This window comes from Lissotriton vulgaris, chromosome 1_1 (genome assembly GCF_964263255.1).
Source record: "Lissotriton vulgaris chromosome 1_1, aLisVul1.2, whole genome shotgun sequence".
Lineage (NCBI taxonomy): Eukaryota > Metazoa > Chordata > Amphibia > Caudata > Salamandridae > Lissotriton > Lissotriton vulgaris.
In genome coordinates this window covers 1,123,919,070-1,123,941,293 of record NC_141685.1, presented here as the reverse complement: position 1 = coordinate 1,123,941,293, position 22,224 = coordinate 1,123,919,070, and the positions used below count along the sequence as shown (strand labels likewise).

Below are 22,224 nucleotides of genomic sequence, written 5' to 3'. Positions count from 1 at the left end.
AAGACTGAAGAATCTCCCTTGTGGTCAAGGTGTGACCACCCTGTGCAAACAGGCACCACCAGCGACTTGCCGGTTTGCTTTGTCGACGCTCCCGCCGGAGCCCGAGCACAGAGCCAGACAGGAACTGGACTTCCATACCTCTGACCCCGACCCACATCTGCAGCAGAGCTGAGACCCGTGGAGGCGACGAGAGACGTGGGACCGGACATCTTGGAAAACCCGCTTATTGCTAATTGTGCAGCTTCTAAGGCACCCTTGAAGTTGTGCATTGGGGATTAAGAAGCCCCAGCCCGAGCCACATTTGCACCGATGCACAGCCCTCCACACTCCACTAGTGCCGCGTGGGGCCTGCTGCTGCTTTTGAGCTCGACGCGCCTTTACGGTCACTTGCCCGTCGGCTAGTGGCCTCTGTAAAGGCGAACCTTTGAATCTACACCACGGGCCTGGTTGCTCCAGGCTTGCTCCTACTTCCCTGAAAAAGAGAAGCCCCCCAGGCCTTGCTGGTCTGACTCGAAGCGAATATTCGATTCCTGCGTGGGTTGCATTTGCCAAGGCTCGTTGGATCCAATCAGGGTCCCGACACCGCAGACATCTAGATCCATCGTGGGACAGCTCGATTCCAGTGCCTGGTCGTCGTCAACGCCTTCTGGACCTCGTGGCTGTAGAGACAAGCTTCACGACATCACCTGATTGCTTCAGGACATTGCCTGGTTCCTTCCTGGTCACTGGCTAGTGACCCAGACTCTGTCCCCTCTGGTTTCAGGTACTCTTCATCCTCGATCCACCCTTGGATCCAACCGGACACTTCTCTCCTGGTCGCCTGCAGCATCTTTTTACAGGTCTCCATAGGATTCAGCGACGAAACCAGACACAACTTGACACCTATGCACCCGGCTCCTGTGGGTGAGGTAACGCGAGTACAACATTTATCCTGAGCTAGTACGAAAATTCACTTTGCAGCCAATGGACAAATCACAAATCACTGTTTGTTTTCTTCTCTTCTTTCTTTTATTTCATGCGTTGATTGTTCATAAAACCTCCTAGCCGACACATGTTTCGTCTGATATGGCGTTAATCCACAGACTTCTTCAAGGCTAGAACAATGTAAGTTTACAGTTTTAAAACCTGTACGTATGTATGTTTATTTCCAACACCCTTATTTTTCAAGAACTCAGATTTTAGAAGAGTCCCATTATAAAGTGTTGCAAGTTATCAACATCAAGGAGCTGGTGCAATATCACCTAGAGACCACACAAGGTGCTCTGAAGAGAAAGTTTTTGTGAGTGGTAATCACCAAAATGACAGAATATATATAATAAAGTTGTAATAGAAAAGAATCCCACCACCGTGATCTTTATCCTATGTGCGTTTCACATCAACACACTGTTAAAATTTCAGTATTCATAAGTGTGAGTTGGTTGCTGTGGCCAGAGAGAGATAGCCCCACATCAACATATCGTGCTCAACCAAAATTATGAATCAATCATAAGTACCTTAAATTGAGTAAATTTGGCCTCTAATCTCTTGTTCAACACCCCTGCCACAACGTCATTGGGGTTCAGTTGTCCTCTTAGCTATCAATAAAAGACCGCAATTCAGGACTTGAATATCGTCTATCTATGTACACATCAAAAGCCAACCTTAGTCTCATTATATTTAGTACTCACTCTATTTTCGTTGTTTTAGCCCGTGGGTAGTGGTTAAAATCAGTCTCTCTCCATACGGTATTAATCGGGTATTTTCCTCCTGTAGTCAAATTAAAATAAATGGAATCCTGCTAGTTAGGGAATATTCATCTCCGTCATCATTAGAGACATTTAGATTTATTAACTGGGGTCAATCTTTAGGTGACCCACACTTTAGGCACTACAAGCTGTGAGAGTTAACCCACTTTGCTAACAGCAAGTTCTACTCGCTGTAGTTGCGCGCACTACACGACCCATATCCATTAATAAAGCGCAGCAAGTCGTGCTCGGCAAGTTAACGCCGCCACGAGAAAAATCTGTATATGTGCGGGGTCTCACCTGTGACGATATCTCGTCTTCTCTAAAACCGGGTTCCTGGCGTTCAGCACCCGCGCCATGTCGGAGTATCTACAAATACCCACGTCCGGTGTCGGACATAGAAAAGGGACTAGCCGCATATGGTGTGGTTTCCCAAGTGGGAATCCGCGCCATCTTAGAATGTATGAGCCGATATCTTATCCCTACCATACGTAATATCTACTCCAAGTTTTGTAAATATATGGGTGCACACCGAATAGGGAAATAGAAACACAGACATCCACCGAAGATTTCCATCACCAGGTGTCATTTCCTTTAGTCTCATTACTAACATCATGACAGTATATGTTTTCACAGAGTCAGTTACTAATACATATAACGTTCTTGGTCTGGACAGAGATTATCTACCTGAACAGTCTAAAACAGAGCGTATCATACGATCCCAGCATATGGTAATCAATATTATCTCAAAGTTCATTATACCAAATCAAATTAGTGTCATGAATATTCACACAGTCATACCTCTATATTGATTTCACTAAGGTATTCGCCTAATTTTACAGTAAAATGTAAGAACAGTATCATTCTCATAGGTATACTTAAAAGCAGCTTTACCCGATCATAACTTAATAAATTCACAAAACATGATTAAAAGCATGCTTATCAAAAGATCGTGTACATTTAAAGATTCAACATATAAACACAATAGCTGTTCTTTGGGTCATAAGTTCCAAATAAATCATATTCAAATGACATACACAAATTGGCATTTAGAGTACTCCATCCGGAGTGTGTCATCAATTAATTTCCCAAAAAGAATTGAAGCTCATCATCAAAATTGAGACCCCTCTCTACCGCATGAACCTGCATTATCCATCTGGCCTCGAGTTGTCTTAATCTGAGCTCCCTGTTTCCTCCCCTCACATCTTGGGGCATTGTTTCAATACCATGGAATGACATGGCTAAATGTTCACTCTGTGATCCGCACTCCACAGCATGTGCTGTTAGGGGATGTCTCAAATCTTTATTCTTTAACGCTCTAAAGTGTTCTGCCATGCGATCCCTGAGTCTGCGTATGGTGCTGCCAATATATACTCGGTCACATTTACACGTTATCGCATATACCACATAGGTGGTGTTGCAGTCAATGTGTGATTTTATGTGATAGGTTTTAGATCCATTGTATGTAAATTGTAGTATTCCGTGCCGTGACATTCTACACATACTACAGTCACCGCACCGGAACGAGCCTTTTGCAAGTAGGTGTAACCAATTCGGAGTCCTCTCTGTTAGTTTAGGGTAACTGGGACTAATCATATTTTTGATCGTCATACCACGTCGATATGATATAGAGGGTCGTGAGTTAATGTAGTCTTTTAAGGTTTGATCAGAACTCAGTAGGAACCAGTACTTTTTCAGTATTTGGTAAACCTTAGATGACCAAGGATTATAGTTGGTAATCAATCTCACCTTATCTTTGTTACTGTTGCTGTCATGGGATTTAGCATTCCGAGTTTCTTGTCTGTTATTGACTATCCAAGTGTCCTAGTTTTCAGTAGGTTTCTCCTAGTCCATCCAGAAGTGTCCTAAATCACCTAGTTTCTAACTCTTACGTTCCCATTGTATCCCTATGGTAACTCGCGTGTGTGTTAAGACACTGCACACGCTTCCCGTGGGCCTCCTGCTTCCTAAACTTTGGTAGTTCAGTGTAGCCCCAGCGATTCCCTAGGCCCACTTCCTGTTCGTGACGTGGTTCTTATACCACTATTTTAGTATATGGTTTGCAACGCCCCTAGGGCTCAACTGTATTTTGTGCAACTTATTGTATGATAATTAAGAATCTTGTTATGCGCTTTGGCCTCTGACCTCATAAAGAGTTCAGAGGGGTTGTGTTAGTAATAAATACATATATATTTTATATATAACCTGTGTGGTGTCCTTTCATTTGATAATCAAGGGGTTACTCATGGTAAAACAGGTGGCTTCACATGCTCTCTGAAGTTTTAGCCTAAGACTGCTTTGTCCATGCTACCACTAGGATAGCTGGTCTATAAGGTTGACTTTACAACCATCACCATAAGGGTTGTTTGGACTGATACAGGGTGCCCACTAGAATAGTGGACATCACATATCAGGCCAACTTCTCACATTGGTGTGCAGCGGTTGGGATAGGAGCTTGCTGTTGTTTTACCAATTGTAATCTTAAGATATCATTTGAAAGATCACATTAGGTACCCATAGGTACATATAACAAGTCTTATAATACTTAGGTCATACCGAACTTAGTTGTTGTAGAGCAAAGGGCTTAGCACACACGGACTACAACTCCTAGAGAGGTTCTGGTAGGAAACACTTAGTGTAGGTAGGTGCACACACCACACCTCACTAGATCATGTCTACCTCAGGAGAGCCTAGTGTGACTCTCCCTGTGGGAAGTGACCATGTCAGGGCAACTTCAAGATATGATACCCTAACTTTCCATGATTTAAGGCACTTGTGCACATCAAGAAAGTTAAAACAGGGTTCCAACCCTACCCTCAAGCACCCGATAGAGCTCATGGAGGAATATGATGCTCAGAAAGCCTCTAACCCAGGCCCCTCAGGTAATACAGACGAGGGACTGCCCTCAACAGATGATGCCCCTGACCCTACTCTGATAGATGAGGATGAGGTGGAGGAGGAAGACTCTGGGGAGGATGCAGACAGCCAGGTCCTAGTTAGAAGACTTAGCCAGGCTAACCTAAGCCTACATGGGGCTGAAAATGGGATAGCCCCATACAGGCCCCCAAGTGGACTTAACCAGGGGTATAGGAAGAGAAGATCCCACTCTAAGGAATCTCTCCACTCGAATGCTTCAAATGGCTCTAATGGCTCTGCTCAGGGGAGAATGACTTCTCCTCAGAAGAGAGAACATCAGGTCAGAATGAGAGAAGTCAATCTGAGGATTGAGAGGCAAGAACTTGCCCTCGCCAAAGAAAGACTTGCTCTTGCAAGAGAGCAAAAAAAGTTAAGTGGGTTAGAACCCACTGGTGGCAGCAATAGCCCTAAGGATAAAGATAGGTCCTATGATAATAGAAACCTAAGCAAGATTGTCCCACCCTACAAGGATGGGGATGATATCCACAAATGGATAACTGCTTTGGAGAGGGCTTGCAAAGTACAGCAGGTACCCCAAAGTCAGTGGGCGGCAATCTTATGGCTCTCCTTTTCAGAAAAGGGTAGAGATAAGCTCCTCACAGTTAGTGATGATGATGCTAATAACTACAAAGTCCTGAAGAGTGCTCTGATTGGTGGGTTTGGCTTAACCACTGAGCAATTAAGGTTGTTGTTCAGGGATACACAGAAGACACAGACTCAGGACTGGACTGATTTTGTAGATTGTGCTACTAAGGCTCTGGAGGGCTGGTTATTGAGCAGCAAAGTGCATGACTATACAGGCTTGTATAATTTGATTATGAGGGAGCAGATCCTTAGTAATTGTCAAAACCAGCTTCTACACCAGCGCCTGGTGGACTCTGATCTGACCTCTCCACAAGAATTGGGTAAGAGGGCAGACAAATGGGTCAGAACCAGGATTAGGCCTAAAACTCAGGGTGGTAACCAGAAGAAAGATTCTACCAAGCCTCAAGAGAAAGGTGGGGATAAATCTAAAGACAAGTCCCCTACAGGGGCCGAAAACTCCAATGGGGGTGGTGGGTCCAAAAACACTTCCTCTAACCCTAAGAAACCTTATTGCCATGTCTGTAGACAACCTGGCCACTGGAAAACTGACAGCAGTTGCCCAAGGGCCAACAATAAGGAAAATGTTCCCCCCAAGCAATACTCCCAGACCTCCTGTTACTATTAGTAGTAATCCCCCAGGTGGTGGGAGTGCCCCCAAGAATTAGGCTGGGTTTACTTTGGGAACTCAGGTGGACGCTGGCCTAACCAGATCCCCTTCCATAGCTACTCTTGTCTGTGAAAATGGCATGGGGTTTGCCAACTTCACTCCTTGTCCCAACACTTTGGGCAAGTACAGGCAGGAACCCCTCATCAATGACCAGAAAGTTGAAGCCTATAGAGAAACAGGGGCTAGCATCACTATGGTGACTGACAGCCTAGTCCCCTCAGGACAGCTTTTACCTGGGGTCACCTATCAGGTGATCAACATTGATGGAGTGGAGACAGATCATCCCATGGGAGCAGTCAATCTCAGCTGGGGAGGTGTCACTGGCCCCAAGAGTGGCAGTGTCTACAAACTTTCCTGTAGATTGTCTACTGGGAAATGATCTAAAGATCTCAGCCTGGGCTGGGGTAGAACAAGAAACCAATTCCAAAATGATAGGCCTTCCAGAAAAGGTTAGCGGGGCTGTGATGGCCACAGCCCCAGCTCAAGCAGAAGCCCTTCCTAAAGAGGTTGGAAGGGCTGAAAGCTCAAGCAGACTTCCCTGAAAAGGTTGGCAGGGCTGTGATGGTCACAGCCCACAACCAAACAGAGTTCCTTCCTGAAAAGGTTGGTAGGGCTGTGATGGTCACAGCCCAAACTCAAACAGATTTTAGTGTTCTGAAGCCTGAAACGATGGACCACTCCACTCAGACAGAGTATTGGGGAGGAAGAAAAGTCTCCCTCCCACCTGACCTTAGGTGAGAGTCAGCCTCCTCAGGGAACTGAACCTACCCCTTGTGAAGAAACTGCCCCAGAGGTAGTCTGGCAAAGCCTCTGATGTCAGTGGACCATTCCAAGGTGGGACCCAGTATGGAGCAGGTAACCTGCCCCTCTCTACCCGGCCTCAGTCAGCCCAGGGCTGTAGAGGTCAGGGAGGCCGGGGGACCTCAAAGGGCCCCCTACCACAGGAACACCCACCGTCAGCAGATTAGGGACACCAAAGCTAGCAGCCCTAACAAGGTGAACATTCTAAAATCTCCTGAGGGATCTCCCTTACACTTAGTTAGGAACCTCCCTCAGATGGACTCTGTTGGGCACAGCCAAACCTGGGACCTAAGGGCCCCAAAACGGACCTGCCCCTCCAGTGAGCCAACAAAAGGGACCCAGCCTCAGCTGTAGGTAGCCAGAGGTTGACCCTGAGAGCACAGTGCAACTCAGTCCTGGAAAGAAAGGCATACATGGTGGAAGATGATTGGAGAAGCTGAGCCCTACATTAGAAGAGCCTCACTTCAGTACTCCATCTCAACACCAGCCTTTTACTTTGCCAAAACACACCACAGGTAGAGATTCCCTATGGTGGAGACCCTATGATACCCTTAGGGTAAGGGATTGCTTAGTGGACCATGAGACAGGGGGTAGCCATGCTAGTGCAGGTACTTCCTTATATGGCCACTTAGGCAATAAAGGCTTACCTGGTCAAGGATAGCCTTATCTCCTTTTGTTTGGGGGGGGGGGGGTTGTGTAGGAAGGTGGATATCTAACTATATGGTTACCCCAACTTTTTGCCTAGTGTTTAGCTGGCTTTCGACTAAGTTGGCCTGGGATCCTGCTAATCAGGGCCCCAGGCTATCTGCTCTCACTGTAAAATGGACTCCATGTACTTTAGGTACATCTCCAATTGGATATTGGGTCACCTTATGAGCCCCTGTATAGTGTACCATAGGTACCCAGGGCATAGGTGCACCCAAGGCCTACCAGGGGCTGCAGCATGTATTATGCCACCCCTGGTTGGCCATCCAAATTGACACAACTGGCTGATCACTCAGCTGGGGCAAGGTTGTGTAATCACCTCTTGCTTAGATATAGTATTCCTATATCTAACCCTATATATAGACACATATGCACCTATGAGTCACTCCTATGGCAGGCCTTAACAATCCTGAAGGCAGAGTGCTTGGTTTTATGTGAGATGGTGCTCTAGCATGAGCTGAGCCTGTCTGCAGCTTTCGGAACCATGTCCTTATAGCTGTTCTATGATATAGCCATACCATATACTCTTAAGCGCATTATAATCCTCGCGGTTAATGCTAACTTTGGTTTGGCTTCATCAAAACATGTAGTGAAAGGTGTCATACGCTCCGGAATACTACCCCCTCGCCAGTTCTGGCGACGGGGGTAGCATTCCACCCTTCTAGAGGGAGAAGACATGTTGTTCCTGTTAATCCTGGATAAAGTTAACCAGAGCCTCAGCATCACAAAATGGATGCTGCTGCCACAGTCACAAGTCTGACCTCCTGCTCCTGGGAGTCCTTCCAGTGAGGGAGGCTTGGACAATAGGTTTCCTGTCTTGGGAGGTGCTAGCACCAGCCCAGACAGGCCATATTGTATTGGGGCAGGGAGGGCTGAATGAAATGAGACACTGCCTGGGGCACACAAGGTGCTCCATGCATAGTCCGGTTCAAACCAGTTGCTGGGGCACTCCAGCCCCAGCGCGAAACTGCACAAAGGGAAAGGGGTGTAACCACCCCGTTCCCTGGTTCCACCCATAGGGGGGACCAGGTAATCCAGCCCCTTTAATCACTATAAAGCTAGGAGCTGAGTCTAGAGACTTTAGATTTATCCTGAACTGAAACTTGAAACTAAACTCTGGACCTTCGACATTCTACTGCAACTAGAAGACTGAAGAATCTCCCTTGTGGTCAAGGAGTGACCCCCCCTGTGCAAACAGGCACCACCAGCGACTTGCCGGTTTGCTTTGTAAACGCTCCGGCCAGAGCCCGAGCACAGAGCCAGACAGGAACCTTGACTTCTCTGACCACGACCCACATCTGCAGCAGAGCTGAGACCCGTGGAGGCGATGAGAGACGTGGGACCGGACATCTTGGAAAACCTGCTTATTGCTAATTGCGCAGCTGCTGAGGCACCCTCGAAGTTGTGCATTGGGGATTGAGAGGCCCCAGCCCCGAGTCACATTTGCACCGACGCACAGCCCTCCACACTCCAGGAGTGCCACGTGGGGCCTGCTGCTGCTTTTGAGCTCGACGCGCCTTTCCGGTCACTTGCCCGTTGGCTAGTGGCCTCTGTAAAGACAAACCTTTGAATCTACACCGCGGGCCTGGTTTCTCCAGGCGTGCCCCTGCTTCCCTGAAAAAGAGAAGCCCCCCCCCCCCGACCTTGCTGGTCTGACTCGAAGCGAATATTCGATTCCTGCATGAGTTGCATTTGCCAAGGCTCGTTGGATCCAATCCGGGTCCTGACAACGCAGACATCTAGATCCATCGTGGGACAGCTCGATTCCAGCGCCTGGTCGTCGTCGACGCCTCCTGGACCTCGTGGCTGTAGAGACAAGCTTCACGACATCACCTGATTGCTTCACAACATCGCCTGGTTCCTTCCTGGTTACTGGCTAGTGACCCAGACTCTGTCCCCTCTGCTTTCAAGTACTCTTCATCCTCGATCCACCCTTGGATCCAACCGCACACTTCTCTCCTGGTTGCCTGCAGCATCTTTTTACAGGTCTCCATAGGATTCAGCGACGAAACCTGACACGACTTGACACTTATGCACGGGGCTCCTGTGGGTGAGGTAACGCGAGTACTCCGGTGCTCCTGTGGGTATTGACTATTTAAGTGTCCTAGTTTTCAGTAGCTTTCTCCTAGTCCATCCGGAAGTGTCCTAAATCAACTAGTTTCTAACTCTTACGTTCCCATTGTATTCCTATGGTAACTCGCGTGTGTGGTAAGACACTGCACCTGCTTCCCGTGGGCCTCCTGCTTCCTAACCTTTGGTAGTTCAGTGTAGCCCCAGCGATTCCCTAGGCCCTAGGCCTACTCCCTGTTCGTGACGTGGTTCTTATACCACTATTTTAGTATATGGTTTGCAACCCTAGGGCTCAACTGTATTTCGTGCAACATATTATATGATAATTAAGAATCTGGTTATGTGCTTTGGCCTCTGACCTCAAAGAGTTCAGAGGGGTTGTGCTAGTAATAAATACATATATATTTTATATATAACCTGTGTGGTGTACTTTCATTGGATATTCAAGGGGTTACATATGGTAAAACAGCTGGCTTCACATGCTCTCTCAAGTTTTAGCCTAGGACTGCTTTAACCTGTGTGGTGTCCTTTCATTTGATAATCAAGGGGTTACTCATGGTAAAACAGGTGGCTTCACATGCTCTCTGAAGTTTTAGCCTAAGACTGCTTTGTCCATGCTACCACTAGGATAGCTGGTCTATAAGGTTGACTTTACAACCATCACCATAAGGGTTGTTTGGACTGATACAGGATGCCCACTAGAATAGTGGACATCACATATCAGGACAACTTCTCACAATTACTACAACAACGATATTGGTGGACAGGTTTATACAAACAGAACAAGAATTTGGTCCTTAAATGTGACATCTGCCAGCAGATGAAACTTTCCACCATAGCTCGTCCACCGCAGGCACCTCTTTAGATCTTCGACAAGCCTCTGTCTTGTGTTTACCTGGACCACTGCGGACCTTTACATTCAGACGGGTCTTACAAGTACATCATGGTAGTAGTGGATACCTGCTCTCGATTCCTATGAGTACAGCCAAAGCGATTGGCTGACGTGCAAACTGTTATAAAAGACTTGCAAGTCTTCATCGGGACAGATGCAGTAGCCACATTCCATTCGGTCCAAGGTCTGGCACTCGCCTCTGAGGCTTACAGAGACACCATGGGAAAATTGGGTGTGACTGTGCAGTACTCCCCCCTCTATCATCTAGAGGGAAACGCAGAACTTGGACAGGAGTGTATTCAATTTCCAAAGGAGCACAAGATTCCTGAACAATGAAAATACATTTTTAATGCTCTCAGGAATCTTTCATAACTTGAGTGGGGAAATTACATAGTTGAGCAGGATACTGGAGATTAACAGTGATAGCCAGGAAAAGCACTTTTAATAGCGGAAAAGAAGTTCAAATTTAGACAAATAATATTTTTTTCAGGAAAGCCCCTTTATGTCTGTTGCAAGAGGAGGAGACTGCCTGGCTAGATATCACTACTGACATTGCATTACAGCATGAGGATCATCTTTGTTCTACTTTGTTTCAAATTGTCAAAATCTTGAGGGAGGAGAAGGATTGGTGGGAAAGGACACAGATGTGTTCCTGATTAACACTAAAAGGACATTGCCCTTAGAAAAAGGCTATTAAAAGGTAGGATGAGTAAAGTCTCCACATTTAAAAATGTTTGTTATGGCAACAGAGACAGGTTTGATGTCCCCCATCCAGGACCGCAGTGAGCCATAAATAATGTCTTTTTTTAACTCATGTACTGACTGGAAGTACACTTTTAATATGGTTACACTTTTAGGGATTCCAGGCTGCCAGTAGCATGTTTGGAATCTATTATTACATGCTAGCATTTTAAAAAGGGATAACCGACTAGAACTGTAATGTTTGAATTGCTAAATATATTCATGTTTGCCAATTTTATAGAATAGTTATGTGAAAATACAGTTGCTTTTCTTGGGTCTGATCAATGTATTTTTCACACAAGACTGGGCACAGCTTTAAAGAGTATGAATAGATCTGCTTTACTATATGTGTAGATCATTATGGACTCCAATATTTTTAAGGGCAGAAGAGACTTATAGAAAGGTGAACTGCATTATGTTACAACACACTTATATGGTGTACTTGGCCCCTATCGAATCATTTTCTTTGTGCTATCAGTTTTCCCAAGTGAGCACAAACCAACCATCTATTACAGCATCCATCACTATTGATAATTGAGGAAGAGACTTCTGGAAGGGGATTCCATCAACTAGTTCTTCTGGGGACAGATCAGTGCCGTCCTCCCAGTGTCTGTTTTATGGTATATTGATCTTCCATATACTTCTACAGTGGTCTTATATGAAGTATGATGTCTAGGGTGATGAAAATACAAAATGCAATGGAGCTCAGAGGAGAGGACATCTTACTGGCTGTTGGATGAGGAGTTTTACTAAGTTGAAGTTATCTATAGTGTAGGGACAGTGTTTTCCTCAATCACGGTTTTGTGACCCCTCTGTCCAGAACTGCACCAATGAAATAGATCATGCCTAAATCATTTAGGATATCAGACGCCTTCTGTAAATCTGCCATTACCTTATGACCACAATGTGACTTGATCCACGTCCAAATAGGTAATGCTTTGGTATCCATTCAAAAAATTAGAAACCTCCGACTACAAGTCTATCAGAAAAAAAAGTTATTTACCTTCAGTTGTGCGCTTTCTGGTAGACTATCTTGCTTCAGATTCTTCAGGAACACTCCTCCCATCTTCCCTGTTCTGTGTTTGGCCTATATCCATTAATAAGACCCAAAGTCTAGGAATTTGCATACTGGTCACACCAATTTGCTTGTGGCTCGCGAACAGTCCCAAAAGCATCTGATGTCAGTACGCAGGAGTGGGACCTATATTGGCTCTGCACATCATTTACAGAGAGCCAGTGCTGAACCTCACGGCACCATCTGCTGGTGCGGAAAGGTACTACTTAAAAGTTTCCAGACGCCAGAGGAATATTCAAAAGAGAGGACTCTGTGGCTAGGAGCCAGATGTACGATAATTGCATTTTGCGACTCGCAAATTGCATCGCTTTGCAACTCACAATTTGCGAGTTGCAAAATTCAATGTACAACTGTGTCTCAGACTCGGTTTGCGATTCCCAAAGGGGTTGCAAATTGCATGGTTCATCACTATTCATGAGGCAAGCGCAATTTGTGACCCCACTGGGAATGGCTAGCACTCCCAGGGAGTCTGGGACTGCTTTTTCAATAAAGCAGGTCTTTCTTTTTTTTAAATGCAGCCCGTTTTCCTTAAAGGAAACAGGATGCATTTAAAAAACAAAAATGAAACTTTTCAGTTTAAATTTTTTAAGGGCAGGCAGTGGTCCCTGGGACCACTGCCCGCTCTTGAAAAATATTTAAGCACACAGTCACAAAGGGGAAGGTGTCCCCTGGGGACCCCTTCCCCTTTGCGAGTGGTTTACCACCTACTTGAAGTAGATGGTAAACTGCATGTGTTTTGCGACTACAAATGCGGTCGCAAAACAACAGTGTATGGCATGGTAACTCACTATTAGGAAGGGACGCCCCTTCCTAATAGCGAGAGTCGCAAATGCCATTTTGCGAGTCAGTGACTCGCAAAATAGCATTTGGACATTCCTTGGAATCATTTTGCCGTCGCAAGCGGGCGGATCTCCCTTTTGCTGATTTTCTGAATATCAAAGATGGTCAATAATAAATAGGCATTGGCAAAGCCAATAGGTTTGGCTTTGGACATCGGTCTTTTGTCTTTGTCAGTGCTTCATTTGCTTTAATGTAGTTGTTGCACAATTATATTGTTGGGGAAACTATTGGACATGCATAAACCTTTTAAATAAAACATTAGAAAAACAATGTTTTTGGTATAAAAAAGCTGTCATTGCGATAGCAGCCCCTTACATCCAAGGGAACTACTTTGTGTGTGGACATGCATGCTCTTTGTGGAAGGGTAGAAGGCATTCACTCACAAACAAATTAGCTGATGGTTGAAGCGGGCTTACCCACTGCCCCATGCTATTTGCTGTAGAGGGTGTATGGCAAATGTGAATAACACAATAAGAGACCAATGGACAGAGAGGGCTGGCTTGAAGCCTTTATCATTATATTAAACATTTAAAATTAGTAAAATAAAACATCTTGACCAAAGCCAGACCTACAATGGGCAGGAACCATCATTTTTATACATTTAGTCCATAAGCTCGTTTTAAAAAACATCTCGCTGGAAAAAAAAAACCACTGAAAATGATTTATAAATGCAAATGTATTAAAGTAAGTACTGTCTACTCACTCAGACAACAGATGCATTCTCAAGTGTCCCCGGGTGGAAAAAAACAGAAAGCAGGAACTGCATCTAATCTCCTGGCTTGAAGCACCACACAAACAAAAACAAAATTAGATCAGAAAAGCAGGATAGAAGGAGGCCAAGGTCAGAACGGAGGCTTCAGACTCAGGATGTCATGAGCTTTATTGCTTGAAGTCCAATCCAACTTCCAAAGGCAGGACATGAAATGACACAGTACAAAATACACAAACCTTCAGTTTATTTACATCAAAATTTAACACACAGAACCTTGCGGGACGCCAGGGGCGCTGCTTCTTGCACAAAGTTCACTTTCCTCCTAAAACTGAGGATACCCGGCTAGTGTGTTCTATTATTTGTTGCTTATAATTTTCTCTGGAGTCGGAAGCACCTCCCCACCCACGTCAACGAAACAGAACAGGAGAAAGGCAAACTGACTCTCCTCAGCTCAGGTATGGTGAATCAGTGAGCTTGGAGTATGGAATCTGTGAGAGAGGCTGGCATTCACACTGTGTACATGATTGGTTGAAGTTGTGCTGGAATGAGAGGCTTAGAAGCAGGGAGTCTGCCTCTAGCCCGGTCCGCACACGGGTGAAAAGGAGTATGCACAGTCTTCCTTCAGTCCGGTTTGTTTGTGGCTGAGAAATAGAGAAGTAGGACTGCTTACATCTGAGAACTCATGGTGCATGTTCTGCCTGCAGACCTGAAGGAACAAGAGAGAAGGCCTGTGACGGGGATTGCCTTCAAACCTGTCGATCTGTGAATTAAAGTCTGCTTTTAGCCTGGTTTGTAAATGGATGTAAGAGGAGGAACATGTTCTTCCTTCAGCCCTCTTGTATGTGGGCGAGGCTGACACAGCCACAGCCCAGGGTGAGGCTGAACAGTAAGATCTGCCTTCAGCCCCCTCTGCACATGGGTGAGAAGGCGGGGAGCACGGTCTGCTTTCGGCCCTGATGGTAAGTGGGTTCAAGAGTGAGTAGATGTGTTTGCCTTTAGTGGTCTGTGTGTGGGTGAAACGCTGAGAAGCAGGGAATGCCTTCAGTGCAGGGTGAGTGCGGATGACAGTGCCAATATTGCAGTCCGTCTTCGGCCAACTGTATATAGTCGACGGGAGCAGGGCCTGCTGCCGCCGCTCACTCTGCCGGTGGGTGAAGGACTGAGCCGCACGGTCTACCTTCACCCATGTCTGTCTGTGAGTGCCTGAGGAGGCAGGTTCTGCCTCCTCCCTCGCTGTGTGCACACGAGGGAGTGAGAGGCACAGCGTGTCCTCAGCTATTTTGTCACTTGGGCAAAGCAGAGGGGCCAGGCCTTAAGCCGTCAATGCACCAATAAGGTGGCAAGGAGCAGGCCCTCCTTTACTGCTGGTTGTACATGGACAGGCACCTGGGCAAAATCTGCCCTCATCATGTTGTTTCCGCCTGCGTGGACGAGGAGCTGTCTGTATGTGGATGAGGAAGCAGGGTGCAGTGTACTCTGTTAGTGACTTTAGAGTAGCATTCAGCACTATTTGTATGTGGATAAGGGGCCAGGGAGGACTAGGGTTAGCCATCACATTTGTATTTTGGTGAAGAGTGAGGTGCCTAGTCTGATTTCAGCTACTTTTATGTAAGTAGGGAAGCCAGGCCCAGAGTTTCCCTACCTCCCCGTCTGTGTGCTGGTAAAGGAACCAAAAGCTGGTTTGACCTTTAACCAGGCCTGTATATGGGTGAGGGGGCACCAGCAGAAGCAGCCTTCTGAATGTGCGTGAGGAGGTGGCTCAGTTTCCAGCTCCATCTGCTCAAGAGCAGTGGTTGCCTTTAGCCCAGTATGCAGGCAGGTAAAGCGAGAGACAGACTCAGCTGACCTTTCTGTATGTGCGAAGTGGAGTGACGTGGAGGGTCTGCTGCCACCTCTAGCTGCACATGGGTGAGTGTGTAAGGAGCTGGCTCTAGCCACATATCCGTTACAGATAAGGAAACAGGAAGTGGAGTCTGCCACTAGTCTTGCGCGCGCACCAAGCAGGAAGAGATGAGCAGGACCTCCCGTTAGCGTTTGCGTGACATGTGAATGCCTGAAAGAGAGGAAGCGAGGGGCACAGCCTGCCATCAGTCCTCTACACAGAGGTTTACCTTGGGGCTGAGGAGCGGGGACTCCATCAGCATTCTTTGCATGTGAGCTGGCAAACAAAATCTGTCTTTGGCCTCGTCTATTTCTGGATGTAGGCGTTGGAGCGATATCTACCACCCGTCCCGTTTGAATGTGGACAAAAATACAAGGAGCCAGCAGAATATGCTCAAAACCTACTGACAGCTCCGCAGTGCTTCGGAATCCCTTCCTGTTGTCCTTCAGGGACGGCACTCTGTTGTTGCAGGTCACTTTGCGGTAAGAAGATGAGATGAAGCGGTCCCCTCTCCTACCCAAGCCTGCTGTTCCTCGCCCCCAATGATGGCGGTGAGACTATCTGAGAGTCCGTCCCATTCGGATGCAGCCCCTCCCTGAAAATCCAAGCCTGTACAGGAAGAGCAGCCGCATCAACTCAGGCAAAAATGGTCTCCTCTCGGCGCTTCTTGGTGAGGATAGTGCCCGGCTTGTGCTGGGCTTCTGGGTGATTGGCAAGCTCTGGAGGGCATGAGGACACCGGGCTCTCCAGGATGGCCTGCTTCAGATCATAGAACACAGTCGCGTCCTCTTTGGTGAGGAAAGTGAGGGCCACACCGCTCTTGCCAGCTCTGCCAGTACGGCCAATACGATGAATATAGTCTGTGGAATAGAAAAGCAAGAATAATGTTAAAGTAAAAGCAGTCTGAGGGAAACCACTTGTAACAAAGCCCTCTTGCGAGTCTGTAACTCTCACACATGCACTGTCAGGGACTCCCCACTCACAGGCATTCATTTAAAGATCACAAGTGAAACGAGGTAAACACAAACTTTCCACCAGGGTCATCTGTCACAGTGTTGAGGAAGGGAGTTCACTTAGGCCAATGTGCACCTCGACTCCCATATGCTCCCCCAAAACAGGAGCCAAAAGAGATTCAAGCCCATTCCTGTCGCACATCGTACTAGTACTATCCTCCCCTCTACAACACATGAAAAAGATTTAGCCTACATCAAGACCTTCTAAGAAGCCATACTTCACATCTGCAACTCTATCAGAAGTTTCACCATAAACAACCCCGCACCTCTGCCCTCAAGGACACTGCAAACCCACCCTGCAGCTCTCCTGTCACCTCTGCAGAATACTGATCCTATACACTCAAGAGCCGAAGCATGCCTGTTGCAACATTTTAAGTACATTCTAGAGTCACAAACTTGCAAGGCTGATCCCTCAAAACAGTATAAATCCTTTGAATTTTGGAGCCCGTCAAGCTCTTGAGAGGAAACCTCAATATCGTTAACCAATTTCACACAGCCCTAGTCTAGGTCCGTACTGCTATTGCCACTTTCTAAAGTTTACCTTTTTTGGAATAGCCATTCACCAAGACTGAATGTCACATTCTCATACGTAAAAGAAGGGTGCCTCGCCTGTGACTATGCAAGAACTGGGAACTGAAGAGTCCTTACTGCAGAGGGTAATCTATTCTCCTGTAGCATGGGTTCTTAGAGATTGATAGGTGAGACACGATCCAGTAGCTTTAGTAGTACCAATCCACTGTGGTTTAGATTATATGGGCTGATAAAAGCCCAGAGGATGGATGCATTTGAGGACTAGCAGAACAGCTATGGACCAATATACAGGGAGAGAGACAAAACACATAGGTATGATGCTTCTTTGCCCATACCCTTGAAAATAAGGGCCAGGGGAAAGAGTGTACTCTGGAGTCAAAGAGTGTACTCCAGAGTGAATTAAAATAACAGCAGCAATACGCCTTAAAAAAAAAACTAAACATGCCTTGCAGAAAATTGAAGGCTCTTCTGTCCTATCTAGATTCTTCTTTCCAACAACAAACCCCAATCACCACAAGGTCAAAACCAAGTACTGCCATATAAAAACTGATAATACCTCACAGTAAAGGGCAATATAGAAAATTACTAAACTAGGAATCTCCAAATAGCAGCCTAGAAAAATATATATAGGGAAGTGAAAAGTATAAAGAACTTCCAAAAACAGACAAGCAGCTCCGGGCAAGCTCCTTAGAAATTTATCAAAGGAACTCAAATACTTTAGCCAATAAAAGAATCTCACAAGTGCCTCAGAAACCACACTTAACAGCATAATTTGAAGGTTGTGCAAAACTGTCTGGATCTTACAGCGAAGCCAAATTCCTGCAATCACACAAGGACAACTTGATAAATAATTTAAAACGTGAGACAAACCAGCTTTGGCAAAGAGACAGAAAGGTACGCTGTAAACAACATTTCAAACAAAAAAATTAGTGTTAACTACACAAATATGTTAAATCGTTTCAGCATCAAAGCAAAGTGCAATATCAACAAAGAAAATAGTAAACAGAGTATCCTGAAGAACGAAACAATTACTTTAATTCCACACTAATTCTGTTTGGATTCTGGATTAGCGTGCTACCTGCAGAAAGTGCTTTGACACCTCATCAGGGGTAGCCAGCCCTATATAAGTGCAAACCTTTCTCTCTTCTATCCCTCCACTAACTATACTTTTTCAATCCAAATAACAAAATCACATGTCCACTGCTCAAATTAATTTATTATCTCCCTAAACCAATTCACCACTAATCCTTTTTGGGTTCCAGAGTAGCGTGCTACTGGCAGAAAAAGCACTTCAATGCCTTGTCAGTGGTAGTAAGCGCTATATAAATGCAATAACAATTACCTGTAACAAAGGGTTTGCAGCCCATAGTGCTGTAGTTCACATGCTGTGCACTCTCCTGCCATCTAGTGTTGGGCTTGGATGTTGCACGTTTTTTCCCAAAGATGAAGTTTCAGTTTCGAAGTAACTAGTGATCTCTCCCCTGAAACCCATAATGCACCAGGACACAGACTCCACCTTACATTGAGTTTTCACCCAAAAGTTAGGTGTATATATGTGTAGCGCAGAGGTATGAAGACCGTTTAGTGCCAAAAGTTCAGAGAGAATTCTCACATCCGAGGAGGTGGTTAGGGAGCATGCAACTCTGGCGCACTACTAAATGCAAGCATATTAATTCCAGGTAAGTAATGTAATATACTCTGCTCCTATGGCCCAGGTCCCACAAAACGCTCACCCACAACACACCTCCACATACCCACGATTCTCACAAATCCCCTCAGGCCACCCACACTGAGCGACAGAAGTTCTGTCCCTTGTAATCTCAAAAATATCCCCCTCTCCTTAGAACATTCTCCCACCCTCCTCACCCCTAGACTAAAGTGTATCCTGCTCAACTGCAGATCGGCCCGGAGACACTCCTCTCCTTATCTTATCAAGGGGCATTGATCTAGCCATTCTGACTGAAACGTGATTAACTGAAACATCCACACCTATAATGGACATACTAGTCCCCCCCAACTATCGCATGATTAGACTCGACAGGAATGGCAAGACGGGCGGGGGAATCGCATGCATCTACAGGAGCAACGTAGCTGTCACTGAAGGCCCCTCCCCCTCCCTCTCCGCCTGCAAACTCATCTGCCTTGAGATTACTAGTGAGGGCAAACCTGTGTGCTCCCTTCATGTTATTTACCACCCACCCGGTGACAACTTCATCTTCTCCCAACAACTAATGGACACGATATCCACCAATGCCGGTCGACAGCTCAATCAAATTTACCTGGGAGACTTCAACCTCCACTGGAATGACCAGAAAGACACTGTGGTGAAGAGCCTTAAGACTTTCCTCGATGCGCTTGACCTCACCCAAATCTGCAACGGTCCGACACATGAAAAAGGCTCTATCATTGACCTTATCATCGCCAAAGAAGACTCTACCCAACTAGTCACAATCGAGCCATGTGACTGGTCAGACCACCACATCATCACCTTCTTCATCAACGAAAAAGTCAAACTTAACCCGGCGCAACCTGCCAAAACCAAGATTTGGAAGAGGGACCTGAAGAACCTTAACCCAAAGTCCTTGCCTGCCCACACAGGCAGTCTCCTTCTTCCCCCGACAGACGTCTCTGATGTGCATTCATTGACCAACCTCTACCTAGACTCCATGTCTACAATAATCAATGAAGCCGCACCCTTGCAATTGAAGAGAGTCTCCACCAAGAACTCGAACCCATGGTACGATGGCAGACTCAATGAAGACAGACGTGTGATGCGCTTAGCTGAGCGCGCGTGGAGATCGGACCCCTCAGCACTGAACCTTAGAACGCTTAAGAGTAAGAGAAACGCTTACTTCAGAAAAATCAAACGCTCGAAATCAATATTCTTTAGCCAACAGCTGGATCAAGCTAAAAACCGACCAAAAAAACTGTTCGAGTTAGTCAAAACCCAAACCAAAACGCAACCTCCACAACCCAACAACTTAACAAAGGCTATCCCAAGTTGCGAAGACTTCTCTGCTTTCTTCAAGCAAAAGAACGACACTATAAGAAGCGATCTCATCAAGGATGTAAGTCGATTCGCCGGCTCCATATGCATAACTAACACTCATGCTAAAAACAACGCTTCATGGACGTCCTTCGACACCTATTCCGAAGAATCAATCCACAAGCTGCTGGTCACCTTGAAACCCGCCAATCATCACACAGATCCCCTACCTGCCAATGCTGTTAAAGTCATCACCCCCCTGTTCCTCCCACTCTGGACTAAAATCATCAACTGTTCCCTGCAACAAGGGCTCATCCCAGATTCCCTCAAGATTGTGCAAGTCACGCCTATACTCAAGAAACCCACAGCTGACCCGGCCGACCTAAACAACTATCGTCCTATCACCAATATCACCACTCTAGCAAAACTGTTAGAAAAATGCATACAACTCCAACTGACAAAACACATTGAGCAGTTTGACCTCCTCAACTCTCACCAATCCGGGAGCAAAGCATAGCACGGAAACGGCCATGACACACATAATAGATGATGCCCTCCAAATCCTTGATCACAATGAGTCTTGCCTCCTCATCCTCCTTGACCTCTCTTCAGCATTTGATACGGTCAAACACGAGAATCTACTGGAGCTCCTAAATACCAGAATGGGCATATCCGGGACGGTTCTCAAATGGTTCACGTTTTTTCTGCACAACCGTTCTCAGAGGTTCAAGATCAACAACGCACTGTCCTCGCCTGTGCCAGTAACACTGGGCGTTCCGCAAGGTTCCTCCCTATCCCCCACATTGTTCAACCTCGTCATGGAACCACTCACCACCTTGCTTCAATCCTCTAAGGTACATTTCCATATGTACGCCGATGACACTCAGCTCTACCTCAAGCTTCAATCCCCTGAAGACATCAAACTGTTGAATGCCACACTAAGAAACACCCAAGCTTGGCTGGCCGACAATCACCTCAAACTAAATGCTCTGAAAACTGAGTTCCTTCTGATCTCTCCTCCTGCGAAAAAGGCCATCACCCAAACCTGGCTCAATCATCTAACCGCACTCAATGTCCAACCCACCATCGTGGACTCAGCGAAATCCCTTGGCATCACACTGGACTGCAATCTCGACATGCAGCAGCATATTAGCATAGCAACTAAAGGAGCCAACTTCCAAATCAACACGCTGAGAAAACTCAAACCCTTCCTACCACCCAAGGACTTCCAAACTGTGGTACAAGCCTTAGTCATTCCTCGCATAGATTACGGAATTGTGGCTCTCAGCGGGCTCCCCCTGACAACAACGGCTCCCCTAAGAGCCTCCCTGAACGCGGCCGCGAGACTCATCACCGGCTCAAGAAAACACTCGCATATATCCCCTGACTTAAAAGCCCTGAACTGGCTGCCTATTGAAGCCAGAATTCAGTTGAAAATTGCCTGTATGACACACTCGGCCGTACACCACAAGGCACCCAACTACCTCTCTCATAAGCTGACCATATCAGGAGGCTCAAGATCCAACAGAAGCACAAACACTCTCCTCCTGAAACCACGGAGATTCCGGAAGGAAAAAACATACAAACGCTCCTTCTCTGGAATGGCACCTAGGATCTGGAATGCACTCCCGCCAGAAACCAGGCTTATCCCGTCCACTATACTCTTCAAGAAAGAGGTGAAGGCCATCCTTATGGCTAAATACACCTGAACACTATTGATACTGGAACAATGACAGAATTTGGCTCCCTCATTATCGGCTGTCTGAATACTTACCTTTGTACACTAGGACTTGAGTGCCTCAATAACCTGCAATGCACCCACTACTGCTCTGCCTTCAACATTGTGTTTATTCACCCTCTGGGGTGCTATAATCTTATCCGTTTAGACATTGTACTGTTTCCATATTATTGTTTCTTGATTGTTATTACTCTGTATACTCTTGTATGATTGATACCCTATTTTTGCAGCTCACTGTCTACGGAATCTCATATTGATTTTAAGAGTCTTGTTTATCCTACCTACTGTTTCTGTAAAGCGCTCTGATATCTGCAAAGATCTTGTTCGCGCTATATAAAACTTTAAA

The 22,224-nt window shown here is 46.1% G+C and overlaps 1 protein-coding gene across 2 annotated transcripts in view; it reads right to left on the bottom strand.

Annotated features, from left to right (window-relative positions):
- Window positions 1-13,866: 13,866 nt before the first annotated feature.
- The window catches only part of DDX23 (DEAD-box helicase 23), a 232,579-nt gene continuing 224,221 nt past the window's right edge, over window positions 13,867-22,224 (bottom strand). For both annotated transcript variants that reach the window (XM_086963729.1, XM_086963732.1), the window contains exon 17: window positions 13,867-16,470. In XM_086963729.1, coding sequence (XP_086819855.1) covers window positions 16,247-16,470 — 224 coding nt within the window. In that variant the 3' untranslated portion in view covers window positions 13,867-16,246. The remainder of the gene's footprint in view (window positions 16,471-22,224) is intronic.